Source organism: Symphalangus syndactylus, chromosome 7 (assembly GCF_028878055.3).
Source record: "Symphalangus syndactylus isolate Jambi chromosome 7, NHGRI_mSymSyn1-v2.1_pri, whole genome shotgun sequence".
NCBI lineage: Eukaryota > Metazoa > Chordata > Mammalia > Primates > Hylobatidae > Symphalangus > Symphalangus syndactylus.
The window spans coordinates 8,081,700-8,097,772 of NC_072429.2; the positions used below are offsets into that span (position 1 = coordinate 8,081,700).

At 48.6% G+C, this 16,073-nt stretch overlaps 1 protein-coding gene across 2 annotated transcripts in view; it reads left to right on the plus strand.

Moving 5' to 3' along the window:
* ADAMTS2 (ADAM metallopeptidase with thrombospondin type 1 motif 2) overlaps positions 1-16,073 on the plus strand; it is a 237,914-nt gene that overhangs the window by 194,034 nt on the left and 27,807 nt on the right. The window contains exons 10-11 of one of the 2 annotated variants that reach the window (XM_055284998.2): positions 1,083-1,196; positions 15,554-15,699. In XM_055284998.2, the coding sequence (XP_055140973.1) occupies positions 1,083-1,196; positions 15,554-15,699 (260 nt within the window). Of the gene's footprint in view, positions 1-1,082; positions 1,202-2,146; positions 2,196-15,553; positions 15,700-16,073 lie in introns of those variants that run through there. The other variant, XM_055284999.2, reaches the window with a different exon arrangement.

The following is a 16,073-nucleotide window of genomic DNA, read 5'->3' on the forward strand; positions in this document are numbered from 1 at the left end:
ACCCACCACTCCCCACCCCCAGGCACCCTGAGCCCACCTGGCAGGCCCAGACAGGGTCCTAGGCAGGAAGCACACGGGGGACAGGGCTGTGACCAGGGTGTCAGCCAGGGGCAGTGAGAGCCTGGCAAGGCCTTTGTGTCAGCCTGCAGAGGTCAGGAGGGCTCCCAAGGAAGAAGGGAGGCCTGCAGGCCAAGCGGAAGGAGAGGGCATTCAGGAAGGGAGGGCCACAGACGCAGAGGCCTGGAGGAGAGCGCGGCAGGCATGGGAGCACTCACTGCTCTCCGGGGCCGAGTGCCAGGGCTGAGCTGTCAGAGGAACTGGCCGTCAGCATGGAGGCCACACGCGGGAGCTTCAGTGTCTATGAGCGTCTTAATGCTCGCCTCTGCTGCACGAAGGAAAGAAGCAAACTAGTCCGATTTTACAGATGAGGAAACGGAGGCCCAGAGAGGCCAGGTAACCTGCCTGAGTCCACAAAGCGAGCAAGTGGTGGAGTCAAGTACCAGTGCAGGAGGGCTAACTCCTTCCAGGACTCCCTAAGGAGCACAGTGGACTCGATTCCCTCTGGAAAGGCTTGAGTAGGGGAGCCTCAGGGCCACGTCTGAGTTTCAGCTGATCCCTCAGGGACGTCCTGCAGGAAGTGCTGTCAGGACAGGAAGCAGAAAGGCCAGGGAGGAGGACTGCGAAGTCCAGGGGAGGCCAAGGCTGCAGAGAGGGCAGGCCTGTGGGGGTGGGGGTACGGCTTTGCCAGGGCTTAGGAGGGGAATCCACAGCAAAGGCTCAGCAGGTGCCCACCTAGCCTCAGGCTGGCACTTAGGGCCCAGCTGCCTGCCAGGCTCCCTGAGGTGTGCAGCCTCCAAAGACTGGAGGCGGAGAGGCCCAGCCACGTCCAGGGATGCTGCAGCCCCCACGCTGTACGGGCAAGGTCCTCACCGCCCCAGAATCACGACACCCACCAGCCACACAGGCCCATCATGGGCCAGTCCCACTGGGGCATCTCAGGTTCCAGGACCCGGGGGCGGGTGGCATCCCTGGGAGGTCCCTGAGGCGGGAGAGACCTGGCAAGCTGTGGTGCTGTCTTCCAGTTCCGGACCTTCGACCCCTGCAAGCAGCTGTGGTGCAGCCACCCTGACAACCCCTACTTTTGCAAGACCAAGAAGGGGCCCCCCTTGGACGGGACTATGTGTGCACCTGGCAAGGTGAGGCAGGATCAAGGGCTCTTCGAGGGCAGCAGGGCAGAGGACAGGAATCTTAGGTGCCCAGGTCACCAGGGACAGGCCCTGAGTGGGGGTGGGGGACCCTCTCAGGGGACCTCTGCTGCCCTCTCCTTTCCCCCTTCTAATTACCCCTCACACGCTATACGCCAGAGCTTCCTCCACCCTGTGCTTCTGATGCTGGAGCACACCTGGCATCTGAGAGCTCCTCACGGTGCTTCATGCCCCCCACTCAGGAATTCCCCTCTAAGGAGCAATTTCTGGGGTCCTGGCAGCCTTCAGTCACCCCTGGGCACTGTGGGTCACCTCACCTTGAGGTCAGCATTGGAGTCCTCGGGCCCAGCATGAGGCTTAGCCTTTCCATCCCCAGGACATCAGTGTTTGTCCCTTGTTGGGCACGCTGTCCTTCGAGGTCACTTGGTGGCTGCCCCAGGCCCACTTCCCACCCTCTGGTGACTCTTGAAAGAAGCACTTCCTCCCTGTTGTCCTCCCAGAACTCCAGACCTGATTCTCATTGGTTCAGATGAAATCACACACCCACTCCTCAGCCAGTTACTTGCTAGGGGGCTGGCATATGCAGATGAGCTAAGCCTGGATCCCAGCCCAGGAAGGCTCAGCCCCACTGAGACCACCCTGGCCCTGCAGTGGGGGCAGGGAGTGGGGAGTGGACACCGGTGCACATCCCAGCCAGGCCTAGAATGCCCCCAAAATGTCTGGACCTGTGGCTCCTTGATGGAAGTCTTTGGCTTGGGACTGGGCCAGCTGTCTCATTTTAGTCCCTGGCAGAGCTTCTGAAAGAAACAAATTCCCAGGCCCATCCTTGAAGACTTTTGTTTGGGGTAGGATCCAATAATTGTTTTTGGTGTTCTTTTTTAAACTATGGTAAAATTCACATAAAATTCACTATCTGAACCACTTTAAAGTACACAATTCAGGCCAGGTGTGGTGGCTCATGCCTGTTATCCCAGCACTTTGGGAGGCTGAGGCAGGTGGATTGCCTGAGGTCAGAAGTTCAAGACCAGTCTGGTTAACATGGCAAAATCCCATCTCTACTAAAAATACATAAATTAGCTGGGTGCGGTGGTGGGTGCCTGTAATCCCAGATACTCAGGAGGCTGAGGCATGAAAATCATTTGAGCCCAGGAGGTGGAGGTTGCAGTGAGCCGAGATCGCGTCACTGCACTCCAGTCTGGATGACACAGCAAGACCCTGTCTCAAAAAATAAAAATAAAAGTGAAGTGCACAATTCGGTGGCATTTAGCACATTCGCAATATTGGGCAACCATCACCGTTACCCAGTCCCAGAGCTTTTCATCACTGCAAAAAGGAAGCCTCATTTATCAGTCACCCCTCCCTTCCCTCCTCGCCCCATCCCCTGGCTAGCAGCAACCTCCTTTCTGTCTCTATAGAGTTACCTATTCCGGAATTTCATATAAATGGAATCGTATATATGTGGCCTTTTGTGTCTGACTCACTTCATTCAGCAGAATGTTCCCAAGGGTCATCCTGTGTGGCATCTATCCATATTCCATCCCTCTCGATCGCTGAATAACCTCCTGTTGCGTGGATGTGCCACATTTGGTGTATCCGTTTCTCCATGGAGGGACATTTGGGTGGTTTCCATCTTTTGGCCGTCATGAGTCATGCTGCTGTGAACATTTGTGTATAAGGTTTTGTTTGAAGACCTGGGAATTGGTGTTTTTAAGATGTGTCCAGACTTAATGAAGAGTTAGAAGTCCGAAGTGAGTTGTTGTTGGTAAGTTGCTGGGGGCCTGGTGAGGCCAGAACCATCCCGCTAGCCGCCTTCCCGCAGGCCCACAGCAGAAGGAGCGGGGCAGAATATCTGCCGGGACCCCAGGGGTAGCTTGGGAAAAGCTGAGTTGGAGAACAGGACCAGCTAAGCATGGATCCCTGCCCACCGCACTCACCCCAGGCAGGGAGGAGGCAGAGGGAATGGGAGGCAGGCCCCGCACAGGCACGCTGGCTCAGGAAGCAGGAGCAGGAGCTGGTGGGGCCCCCACATGTGCGTGTGTGGCTGGCCTGCACCCCAGCTGACTGCCCCCTGCTTTTCCTGCAAGGTAGAAGTGGGGCGGGGGGAGGTCTGGTAAGGACAGTGAACAGATGCAACCAAAGTATCCCCTCCTCACAGAGACCACCGACCTGGCCACAGCCCTTCACTCATTTTGGTGGTAGGATCCTCTGCATTTAGCCCAGTAAGTGAAATTGCCTTTTATGTATTAAAGAATAGTTGTGCTGACTGAGGGGCAGAGCTGGGGCTCTGCTCAGCCTCCCCTGGTTCCTAAGGAGCACAGGTTGAAACTGACCTAGATCAGGATTCAGTGTGGGGATGTTAGGGGAACGTGGAAGAGGGGCTCCTCCCAGGCTGCTGTCAGAATCCCTGAATGTGGGTCTGTATGTTTCCCTGTCCTATGCATCACTGTTCTCTCACACTGTGATTTTACATCTGGAAAGCAATCATCTTCTCTCCCACCCTTTCCTGCAAGGGGAGCCAAAGGGGAGCCAAAGGGGCAAGGAGAGAGGAGAGAGCAAGGCAAAGCCTGGCTGGGCTGGAGAAATGGCAGGTTGCCTGCTAAGTGGCTCTGGGGCAGAGCTGTCCCTCAGCATCCCCAGACACCCGGCAGGGGGCTGTGGAGAGCTCCTGCTGGCTGTCCCAGCACCTCACTCCCCTCTTGGCCTCTGTTGCCTCATTATACCTCTGTTCACCCAGTTTCCTGCTGCCACTATTTCCTAGAGAGAGAAGATCTGTCTCTAGATTTTAGACACGGAGGTGGCTGGGAGAGAAGCCACAGAGCCCGCAGGTGATCTGCCCCACCCTCTGCTCTGCGGCTGCACGGCCCATCCACCCATCCACTGCTTGCCCTGGACCTGTGGGCACGGGGAGGCGAGGATGCCATGGTGCTTGCGGGTTCAGAGCCTTGGCCTCCGTGAGATGAAGCAGAGGACCAGGGTAGTGAGAGATGCGGCCAGGTTGCTCAGCTGGAGGGGTGGGGTGGGGGCGGGGAGGAGGGGAGCCTTCCCACCGAACCCAGTGTGTTGGGCGGGCTGGTTTGGCTGAGAGGCGAGAGGTGGGTTCATTCCCTTTGGGTTAAAAAGGGGGGCGGGGGGCAGTAGGCCAGAGGATTAGGCCGAGGAAGCTCCACATCCCCTCAGCTCTAGATTCATTCATTCTTTCGTTCATTCATTCATTTCCCCATATGATGGGCTCCAAATTCACTCAGCACACATAACCTTTCCCTTAAATGTTGAAGTGTCTCTAGTGGATGGAATATTTGTAGGCACTTAGGGGGTGGTCCCCCACACTGCAGACTCTGGGGGCACCCTGAGTGGTCATGCCCAGCTTCCATTTCCAGGTTAGGCACCGGCTTGCCCAGTTGGGACAGGAGGACCACTGTGTGGCTCCTTCCATCCTCCTGGTGACTTAGAGTCTGCCCCGGCCTCAGCCTTCCGCGGTGCCAGGACAGCTCACCCACTCACTCCATCTTCCTCAGCTTCGGCTGCTCTAACAGAAATACCACAGACTGGGTGGCTTACACAACAGAGCCTTGTTCTTCGCAGTCCTGGAGGCTGGGAAGCCCAAGGTCAGGCTGCCAGCAAGGTTGGCTTCTGGGAGGACCCTCCTCCTGGCTTGCCGTCTTCCTGTGGTCTCACATGGCAGGAAAGAGGGCATCTCTCTCAGGTCTCTTCTCATGACATCAATCCCACTCACAAGGGTCATCACCTAACACTTCTCAAAGGCCCCCACATTGGGGGTTAGGGCTTCACCATGTGAATTTGAGGGGACACACACACTCAGGCCACAGCACTGCCTTACCTGGGCCCCTCCTCGCCTGCAGGCCCCACCTGCACCACTGGCTGAGAGGAACGCCAGCCAGCACTTCTCTGGGTTGTTCCCCTCCCCTCCATGCTCGAGTGAGGGAAGCTTTGGGGGCAAGAGATGAGGTAACGGTGCCCAGGAAGGAGATGGCTAGGACCCCCCAGGGGCCGGGAGCCAGGCCTGCCTGACCCCAGCCAGTTCCTGTTGGGCCAGCCTGATGGGAGGAGCCCTTGACCGCCTGCCCACAGTACCTCCCTCCCTCTGGGAGGGAGAATCCGGAGAGGCGGCCTCTGCAGTCCCCACGTGGCTCAGACTGCCACAGAGGCACGCCTGGGAGGGTTTTAGTAAGGCATGAGAATGAGGGGCCTTTGCTAGGAAGGAAGGGGAGGTGTGGGCACAGGTGGGCACTAGGCAGGGCTTGCCCGAGTGAGGAGGACCAGGAAGGAAGCCCGGGAGGGGAGCAGCTCAGGTGTGGACACAGGAGCATGGCTCCCCAGAAACGACCTCAGACACGGAGACCTGATGGCAGGAATTCCAGGGCGCACTCTCAGGGCCAGCACCGTGGGGAGAGTAAGGCACTGCACAGGGATGTGACCTCAGCAGAGGGCTCGGCCAGTGCCACGTGCAGCTCTGGAGCCTTTCAGAGTTGGCCCAATTGAAGCGACATTTGAACCGCAACCCTGACCAGTCACTGGCTATGGCTGTCCCCACGAAAGGGACATGACTTTGGTCTGGGGGCTGTGAGCCATGAGCAGCCCACATGCCCCACAGCTTGAGGAATAAACGACTTGGTCCTGAAGAGGGATCTGGGTGGCACAGCACAGGGTCTGCTGCACCAGGTGTGTGTTGAGGAGATGAAGGAGTGCACAGGGGCAGGGAGGGAAGAGAGTGGGGTCTGTTCAGAGCCGTCAGCGCTGCGTGCTGGTGAGCTGGGGGAAGGTGACCCTGAGGGGTAAGTAGAGGCCAGTCATACTGAGTCTTTGATGCCAGCCACAGGGCTTGTCCTGCTGCAAGTGGGAGCCATGGAGGGGCTTCAAGAGGGAAGCAGAAGTTGATTTACCATGAAGCTCATGATGCTTATGCTTCAGGGCCTGTTGCTTACATGAGTCCCTTCCAAGGCCCTAGGAGAGGCCAAGCCATGGGTTCACATGGTCACGTTTTTGTCAATTTTGCAAAAATAAGATATTTTAACCATACTTAAGAGCAATTCTCTTTTCATTCCTACTTCTCATTGATACACTTCCCCTCCCGTGGGTGCCACTGATACACTTCCCCTCCCGTGGGTGCCACTGATACACTTCCCCTCCCGTGGGTGCCACTGATACACTTCCCCTCCCGTGGGTGCCACTGATACACTTCCCCTCCCGTGGGTGCCACTGATACACTTCCCCTCCCGTGGGTGCCACTGATACACTTCCCCTCCCGTGGGTGCCACTGATACACTTCCCCTCCCGTGGGTGCCATTAGAACGGCCTTGGACATTTTGCTGCTTTGGCTACAGAGAAAATGGATTGAGGGCATTTTTTTTGGCTTATTGCCATGATTCTGTCTCTTACAAGTAGAGTTAAATGATTGTGTCTGTCCAGGTGTAATAGTAGCTTCCAGAAATACTCGCCACACTGCTGTGCCAACTCACCTAGGGTCATTGCAGAATATGGGCTGTGTGCTGGCCGTTTCCCTCAGATCTTTGGAGACAAAGGTGCCTCAGCGGTACCGGAGGTTGTGACTACTTCCATATGGGCAGTATTTTGTTTTATCTTTAGGTTTGTTTTATAGATGGAGTACTTTAAACACAGATCCAACATGGATATTTCTTTAGAAAGGCCAAGTGTAACAGGATGGTCTGCTTGTTCAAAAGCTGGCTTAGGCCAGGTGTGGTGGCTCACACCTGTAATCCCGACACTTTGGGAGGCCAAGGTGGGAGGATTACTTGAGGTCAGGAGTTTGAGACCAGCCTGGCCAACATGGTGAAATCCCATCTCTACTAAAAATACAAAAATTAGCCGGGCGTGGTGGCGGGCGCCTGTAGTCCCAGCTACTGGGGAGGCTGAGGCAGGAGAATCACTTGAACCTGGGAGGTGGAGGTTGCAGTGAGTCAAGATCACGCCACTGCACTCCAGCCTGGATGACAGAGTGAGACTCCATCTCAAAAAAATAAAATAAATAAAACATAAATAAAAGTTGGCCTAGCCTCACAACGTATGGATGACAATAAATGAAGGGCTCTAAAAAATTTCAAAGACAGAAGAGAAACTGCAATGAAAGCGAGATGCAGAAATGCTGGTTACGTCTGAATGCACTATTTTCACTTCCGTTTTGAAAGTGGCTTGGGAATGTTTTGATACCATAAGGAAGAAATGACAGACTTGGATTTGGATATATGTATAAAATATACCTTTTATCATTTTCTAATTTATTAGAAAGGAAAAAATTCAGATAAAAATTAATGGGATATGAAACTAAAGTAGTAGAAAATGAGCAAGGAAATAAAAAAAAAATAACTCTGACTTCAAAAAGCTCATTGTCACCAAAAAAAGAAAGGTTTTATATCAAACTAAAAGCAGTTGTTCATTAGGAGGAAGAGACACATATCAAAGAAATTCACAGGCCTTGGAGCGTTTGACAGTCTCATTAATGAAGAAGAGTGAATCTGATGAACACATAGGAAAATGGTTCAGACATCTTTCTGATTTGACATGAAATGTTGACAACATCAAAGACGCCAGGGAGCTGCAAATGCTGCCACTACAGTGAGGGCATCCACAGCAACTGTTACTGAGCGTTGCTCATCCAAAGAGTATCTTAAAGTCAAGCTCCCACAGAGAAAACTTGAAATGCCCTGAAAACCACATCAAGGACGGAAACCAGAGAGCACCTCCTCCAAATTTCATCATCCTAAATGTTCAGATGGCATCACCCATAACTTCTTTAAAGTACTGATCATTTTTTTAAAAAGAAAGAATTTCCCTCAGTATGTCAGGGCAGGTGCTGGCCAACTCCGTCTGCTACCTGTTTGGTTGGTGTTGGTTTTTTTCCCTAACAGCTTTAATAAGGTGAGATCTGTATTTAAATTCACTTTTTAAAGTGTACAGGCCGGGTGCCGTGGCTCACGCCTGTAATCCCAGCAGTTTGGGACGCTGAGGCAGGGGGATCACCTGAGGTCAGGAGTTCGAGACCAGCCTGGCCAACATGATGAACCCCTGTCTCTACTAAAAATACAAAAAAATTAGACGGGCCTGGTGGTGGGCACCTATAATCCCAACTACTCAGGAGGCTGAAGCAGGAGAGTCCCTTGAATCCAGGAAGCGAAGGTTGCAGTGAGCTGAGATCTCGCCACTTCACTCCTGCCTGGGCAACAAGAGCGAAACTTTGTCTCAAAAATAAATAAATAAATAAAACAGAGCGTACAATTCAGTGATTTTCAGTGTATTCATAGAGTTTTACAGCCATCACAACAAGCAAGTGTTGGAACATTTTTGTCACTCCGAAAAGTTCCAAACCCCTTAGTAGCCACCCCAATCCATCCCACTCTCGCCCAACTCCAGATAGCCACTCATAGCCACTCATCCTCTTGCTGTCTTTATAGATTTTCCAATTCTGGACATTTCATATCAATGGAATCATACAACATGCGACATTTTGCGCCTGGCCTCTTTCACTTGGCATAGTGTTCACAGGGTTCATCTCTGTTGTACTGTGCAACGGCACTGCATTCCTTCCTGTTGCTGAATAATAATCCACTGTGTGGGTATTCATCATTTATTAGTTGATGGACATTTGGGTGGTTTCCACTTTTCAGCTATCATGGGAAATACCGCACGAACATTCGTGTACAAAGTATTGCACGCATGTGTCGTTTTTCTTGGATGTAGACCTAGAAACGGAGTCATAGGATTTTATGGTAACTCCATGTTTGACATTTTGAGGAACTGCCAGTTTCCCAAAGCAGCCCGTTTTACATTCCAATTAGCAATGATGCTTCAGATTTCTCCATATCCTCCCCAAAACTTGTTATTGTATTTGTTATACCAATCCTAGTGCATGTGAAGTGATATATCTCACTGGGGTTTTGATTTGCATTTCCCTAGTGACCTATGATGACCGTCTTTTCATGTGCTTAATGGCAATTTGTATATATTTTTTGTATAAATGTCTATTTAGATCCTTTGCTTATTTTTTCATGGAGTTATTTATATTTTTATTATTGAATCCTAAGAGTTTTTTTATTTATTCTGGATACAAGTCTGTTATCACACTCAGCAGTGTGAGTGGTCTGCAAATATTTCCTCCCATTCTGTGGGTTGTCTTTTCACTTTCGTGATGGCGTCATTGAGGTGCAAAAGTGTTTAATTCTGATGAAGTCTAATGTATCTATTTTTACTTTTATCACTTGTGCTTTGGTGTTGTATTTGAGAAACCATTACTTAGGTCAAGAAGATTTACTCGTATGTTTTACTCTCAGAGTTTCAGCTCTTCTATTGATATCTGTGATCCATTTTTGAGTTAATTTTTGTGTAAGTGTGAGGAAGAGGTCCAACGTCATTCTTTTGCATGTGGATATCCAGTTGTCTCAGAACCATTCGTTGAAGAGGCTATTCCTTTTCCATTGAATTGTCACAGTTTAACTTATCAAATGTAAAGGTTTAGTTCTAGGCCTTTATTCTATTCCATCAGTATATTTGTCTGTCCTTATGCCAGGGATACACTGTCTTGATTACTGTAGTTTAATAGTAAGCTTCGAAATGATGAAGTGTCTTCCCACTTTGCTCTTTTTTCAGTATTATTTTGGCTATTCTACATCCTATGACTTTCCATATGAATTTTAGGAGCAGCTTCTCAATTTTGCAAAATTCTAGTCTGCATTTTGATAGGAATTACGTTGAACCTGTAGATCAATGTGAAAGTATTTCCATTTTAACACTGATCCATGAACATTGAGATGTCTTTCCATTTACTTAGAACTTTAACTTCTTTCAATGATGTATTGTAATTTTTGGTGGACATGTTTTGCATTTCTTTTGTTCAATTTATTCCTAAGGTTCTTTTCTTCTTTTTGATGCTATTGTAAATGGAGTTATTTTCTTAATTTCACTTTTAAATCATTTATTATTAGTTTATAGAAATGCAATTGATTTTTTTGTGTATTGGTCTTGTTTCCTGAAACCTCACTTAATTTGTTTGTTAGCTCTAAGTTTTGTAGGGAATTCTTTAGGATTTTCTATATAGAAGATCATTTTGTCTGAAAATAAAGATAATATACTGTTTTAACTGCCATTTTGAAAGTGGTTCCGGAATGTTTTGATAAAATAAGGGAGAAATGACAGACTCTGATTGGCATATATGTATAAAAAGTACCTTCTTTTATTATTTTCAAATTTATTTGTTAAAGAAAGGAAAGAAAATTCAGATAAAAATTAATGGGATATGCAACTAAAGTAATAAAAAAGGGCAATGAAATCAAGAAAAATAACTGACTTCAAAAAGCTCATTGTCACCAAAAAAAAAAAAAAAATCCTATTCCGTTGCTTTTCATGTGCTTAATGGCTATTTGTCCTCATGTCAGAAGGGACTAAAGGGCAAAAAGGGGCCTCGCTAGCTCCCTCTGGCGCTTTTATAAGGCCACTAATCCCATCCAGAATGATGGAGCCCTCATGGCCTAAGGATCTCCTTAAGGCCCCACCTCTTAAAACTGTCTCATTAGGAATCAAGCTTCTAATTTCGGAGGGGACACAAACACTCAAACCATAGCCCCCTATGATCATTAACAAGACAAGGATGTTTGTTCATGCTACTTCTATTCAACATTGTCCTGGAAGTTCTAGCCAGGACAAGTAGGCAAGAAAAGGAAATAAAAGACATCCGTATTGGAAAGGAAGACATCCGTATTGGAATACACTCTTGGATTCCGTTTGCTGGTATTTTGTTAAGAATTTTTATGTTTATACTCATAAGAGATATTGGTCTGTAGTTTTTTTGTGTGATGTCTTTTTCTGATTTGGGTATCAGGGTAATACTAGCCTCAGGGAATGTGTTGGGAATCCTTTTCTGTGTTTTGGAAGAGTTTCTGAAGGATTGATATTAATTTTTTTTAATGTTTAGATTTCTTTACATTCCAATTGGTAGAATTCACCAGTGAAGCCATCTGGGCCTGGGTATTTGTTTGCGGAGTTTTTGTATTACTCATTCAATCTCTTGTTTAGGTCTATTCAGATTTTCTATACCTTCTTAATTCAGCTTTGGTAGTTTGTATCTTTGCTGAAGTTTGTCCATTTCCAGTGCTTTTTTCAGTTTCCATGGGGATTTGAATTATTCTCTGGTGTTACTTGCTCTCAGCCTGAAGAACTTCCTTCAGTGTTTCTTACATGGCAGGTCTGCTAGCAATGAATTCTTTCCGTCCTTGTTTATCTGGCAATATCTTTATTTCACTTTTATTTATGAGAGATAGTTTTGCTGAATTAAATCTTCTTGGTTGACACTACTGCCTCTGGCCTTCATTATTTCTGATTAAAAATGAGTTGTTAATTTTATTGGGATTTCCCTGTATATGGTGAGTCGTTCAGTAGTCAGTATTTTCTCCTCATCTTTGTCTAATTTCAACATTTTGACTATGGTGTGTCTGGGTGTGGACCTCTTTGCATTTACCCCCATTTGAATTTAATTGCATTTCTTAGATGTGTCAGTTAATGTTTTTCATCACATTTTGGATGTTTTCAGCCTTCTTTTAAAAATATTTTCTCCTTCTTTCTCTGTGTCTTCTTCTGGTACTTCTACTATGCATTTTTTATTGTACTTAATGGGCTTCCGTGTTTTTCAGAGGCTTTGTTCATTTTTCTTCATTTTTTTCTCTCTGCTGTTTAGATTGCACTGTTTTGATTAATCTATACTCAAGTTCACTGATTGCATCTTCTGCTAGCTCAAATCTACCATTGAGCCAGCTAATTAATTTATCTTTTAAGTTTTTGTACTATTCAACTCCAGAATTTCTATTTAGTTCTTTTTTTTTTTTTTTTTTCAAGACAGAGTCTCTGTTACCCAGGCTGCAGTGCAGTGGCACGATCTCAGCTCACTGCAGCCTCCACCTCCCGGGTTCAAGAGATTCTCCTGTCTCAGCCTCCCAAGTAGCTGGGAATCACAGGATGTACCACCACGCCCGGCTAATTTTTGTATTTTCAATAGAGACAGGGTTTCACCATGTTGGCCAGGCTGGTCTCGAACTCCTGACCTCAGATGATCTGCCCACCTCGGCCTCCCAAAGTGCTGGGATTACAGGTGTGAGCCACTGCACTCGGCCTCTATTCAGTTCTTTTTATAATTTCTGTCTCTTTACTGAGATTCTCCATTTGGTGACATGTCATTCCTGTAGTCTCCTTTAGTTCTTTAGACATGATTTCCTTTTGTTCTTTAAATACATTTATTATAGCTGCTTTGAAATCTGTATCTGCTGAGTCAGACATCTGGGCCTCCTCAGAGATAGCTTCTGTCACCTGCTTAATTTCCTGTGTATGGGTCACACTTTCCTGTTTCTTTTCGTGGCTCAGAAAGTTTCCTTGAAAACTGGAAACTTTAGATAATACATTGAAGAAACTGCAGATAATGATCCCCCTGGGCCTTGCTGCTACTGTTTGCTTGTTGATTTTAGTGCCCTGGTCCTGCTGTTTCAATGAAGCTTATTTCCCCTGCAGTGTGCGGCCACTGATACTGCTCCCCAGAGGTCACAGCCTTGGTCATATGCACAGTCACCCTGACTGCACCCCTGCCCCTAACCCCCTGGGACAGTGGCATTAGCCAGGCTCTCTTTGACTATCTCTTTCCCAGATCTTTCCATTAAGTTTCTGGTCATTCTGCCTGTATTGCTATCACACCCAACTGTTAGCCTTCACTAACTGCTAGCTGCTACTAACTGCTAGTGCGACTGATTGCTGTATTGTTTTTGACAATGTCCTGGGGTATATAGCTTGCTCTATAACATGATCTAGTTAAATTCTAGACCTTTCACAGGGCAGAGTGTATTCAGACCTTCAGGAGGGCTCTTAGCTGTCTTTGTCCCTGGTTCTGTCTGTTTAACTTCTATAGGTTGAGCATCGTTAATCTGAAAATCTGAAATCCGAAACACTTCTGGTTCCAAACGCTTCTGGTTCCGAGCATTTCAGATAAGGGATACTCAACGTGTAGCTGGTTTAACATTTTGTTTGTTGCTATTAGAGACCACTGGCCTCCTCTTAATTGCTCACTGCTAAGACCCCTGTTGTTTTTGACAGTGCCCTTAGACGTGAACATCCTCCACGCTCTGTTTCAGATCAAAGTCAGTCCCCTTAGGGAGAGCTATGAAGCCCTCTGTTCTGACTCTCCCTCTGGGCAGGCCCCTGCACCACTGCGCCAGAGCTAGGAGCAAGGTCGTTCCTGGCCTACAGACTGCTCACTAGATGGGAATGGTGGCCACTAGTTTTCTGGGCTTGCCCCTTTCAGCGTGGAACCTCTACCCTACAAGCAATCTGTGGGGGGACTATCAGGTCCACTATTCTTGGCCTGGAGTACCTAGGGCAGAGCTTCTGCCCTATGAGTGGGGCCTGGGTTTCTCAATATGAAACTCTAGCCTCAGACCTGGAGCTTGGAGTAGAGGCAGCCCCGTCTTCTTGGCAGTAAAGCTTCTGTCACACTGAGCTAGGGCAGGAATGGGGGAGGGCTGTGGCTCGAATGCCATAGACTTTTGCTTTTCTTACCAAGATTTAATAGATTTTCTTGAAAAAAAAAAAAAATGCTTCTTCATTTGTTGTATAGACCTTAGGACAATTTCCAGAGACTTTAAATGGCTGCTTTTTAAAAACTAATTTTCATCAGTTACTGCGGAGAGGGTTCACCAACCTCCTTATACTTCCATTCAACGTGTAACTAGCAAAGTTAGTGCTAGCTGCTCTAACTTTGCTAGTTACACAGGTTGGTCACCTGGCCAACATGGTGAAACCCTGTCTCTATTAAAAATACAAAAATTAGCCGGGCGTGGTGGTACATCCTGTGATTCCCAGCTACTTGGGAGGCTGAGACAGGAGAATCTCTTGAACCCGGGAGGTGGAGGTTGCAGTGAGCTGAGATCATGCCACTGCACTCCAGCCTGGGTAACAGAGACTCTGTTCAAAGTTTCTGTTTGCTGCCTGTTTTTGTAAATAAAGTTTTATTGGAACACAGCCATGTCCATTCATTTATAGGTCGTCTATAGCTGCTTTCAAGCTCTGATGGCAGAATTGATTAATTGCAACAGAGATTATATAGCCTGCAAAGTCTACAATAGTTACTCTCTGGCCCTTTTACAGAAAGAATTTGCTGAGGAATGGTTTGCTGAGAAGAGTTTGCTAAGGAATGGCTGCATTCTCTTTCTGTTCTCTTTGTGGAAACAGTGCTGCAAAATTAGGTCATACAAAGAAGGGTTAAAGAGTATGCAGTCGGCCGGGTGCGGTGGCTCACGCCTGTAATCCTAGCACTTTGGGAGGCTGAGGTGGGTGGATCACCTGAGGTCAGGAGTTTGAGACCAGCCTGGCCAACATGGCGAAACCCTGTGTCTACTAAAAAAAAAAAAAAAAAATGCAAAAATTAGCTGGGTGTGGTGGTGAACACCTGTAATCCCAGCTACTCGGGAGGCTGAGGCAAGAGAATCGCTTGAACTCAGGAGATGGAGGTTGCAGTGAGCCAAGATCATCATTGCACTCCAACCTGGGGGACGGAGTGAGACTCTGTCTCAAAAAAAAAAAAAAAAAAAAAAAAAAAGCGTATGCAGTCAGAACTGAAGGAAAAGTCCTGTCGGTCAGTGTATTAGAAATCATTGTGCTCTGTTTTTTGGTTGTTTGTGGTCATTGTCAGTTTTAAAACGTTTTCGTGTGATATGTTTTCTCATTTCAAGTCAATAATCCATTTTGCACCTAATTTAATTCTTTAATTTTGCGATCTTTTTCTTAAAGTGGGTCCCTAAACTGTGGACGCTTCCTCCCCCTGGAGGAATGAGAGCACTGTGATCAGATTAAGATGTGGAATCGTTTTTCCTACATGCCAGCGTTGAACTTGATTCCCGGTTTTTACCATGTCGGATATTACTTGTCCCTTTTTTCCATAGTATTTTCCTCTAAAGTGCCTTTTTTGCTTAAATAATCCTTGTACGTCTTGCAGTCACTGGCCTGATACGCCAGTGGCATCTTTATAAACGGGCTGTGTGTGGGCACCCAGGAGGCATCTATCCTGGCGACGTGGTGTGGTGCAGGTTGCGGCTGAGGAGACACAGAGCTGCTGGAAGGCAGCAGGAGGCAGGGCGGGCCAGCCCCTCACTGTGCCTCTTACTGCCTCTGGCCGATGAGGCCTGTCTTCCAGGGGCTCTGAGCATCTAGGGGCGAGGAGGGTGAGCTCCCCCTGTGCCCCAGAGTGGGGCCAGGACGTGTCCCAGACACTGCAGGCTGCAGAGCGCAGGACTGTCCCCACGGCCCGGTGTGAGGGTGAGTGGAGGGACTGGCTTCCTGTCTTTCAGCATTGTTTTAAAGGACACTGCATCTGGCTGACGCCTGACATCCTCAAGCGGGACGGCCACTGGGGCGCTTGGAGTCCGTTCGGTTCCTGCTCACGTACCTGCGGCACGGGCGTGAAGTTCAGGACCCGCCAGTGCGACAACCCACAGTGAGTTGGCCCCATGTTCCCCTGGCCTTCCTGAGTGGCAGCTGAGGGTCCAGGAGACCCTCTCCAGCCAGCCCTGTCCTGGAGGGCCCTGTGGCTGCACGCCAGTTCTGGAGAGGTTCAGAGCAGGCTGCCCCGCCTGCCTCACCCTACCTGGGAGGGGGTGACGGCTCAGGGAACACTTAGCTCTGCCTCTTACCCCTTCCCCTGGCCTGGGCCCACAGCCCACCTGCCTGCAGCCCACTCTAACAGGTTTACTCTGTCTCTCCCGGCCACGGGCATGGAGGAGAGGAGGTGGGACCGAGCTGGGGAAATGGGGGTAAGCAGGGGTGGTCTGTCAGCCCCCCCGGATGCTAGCACCTGGGCAGCTATTTGCA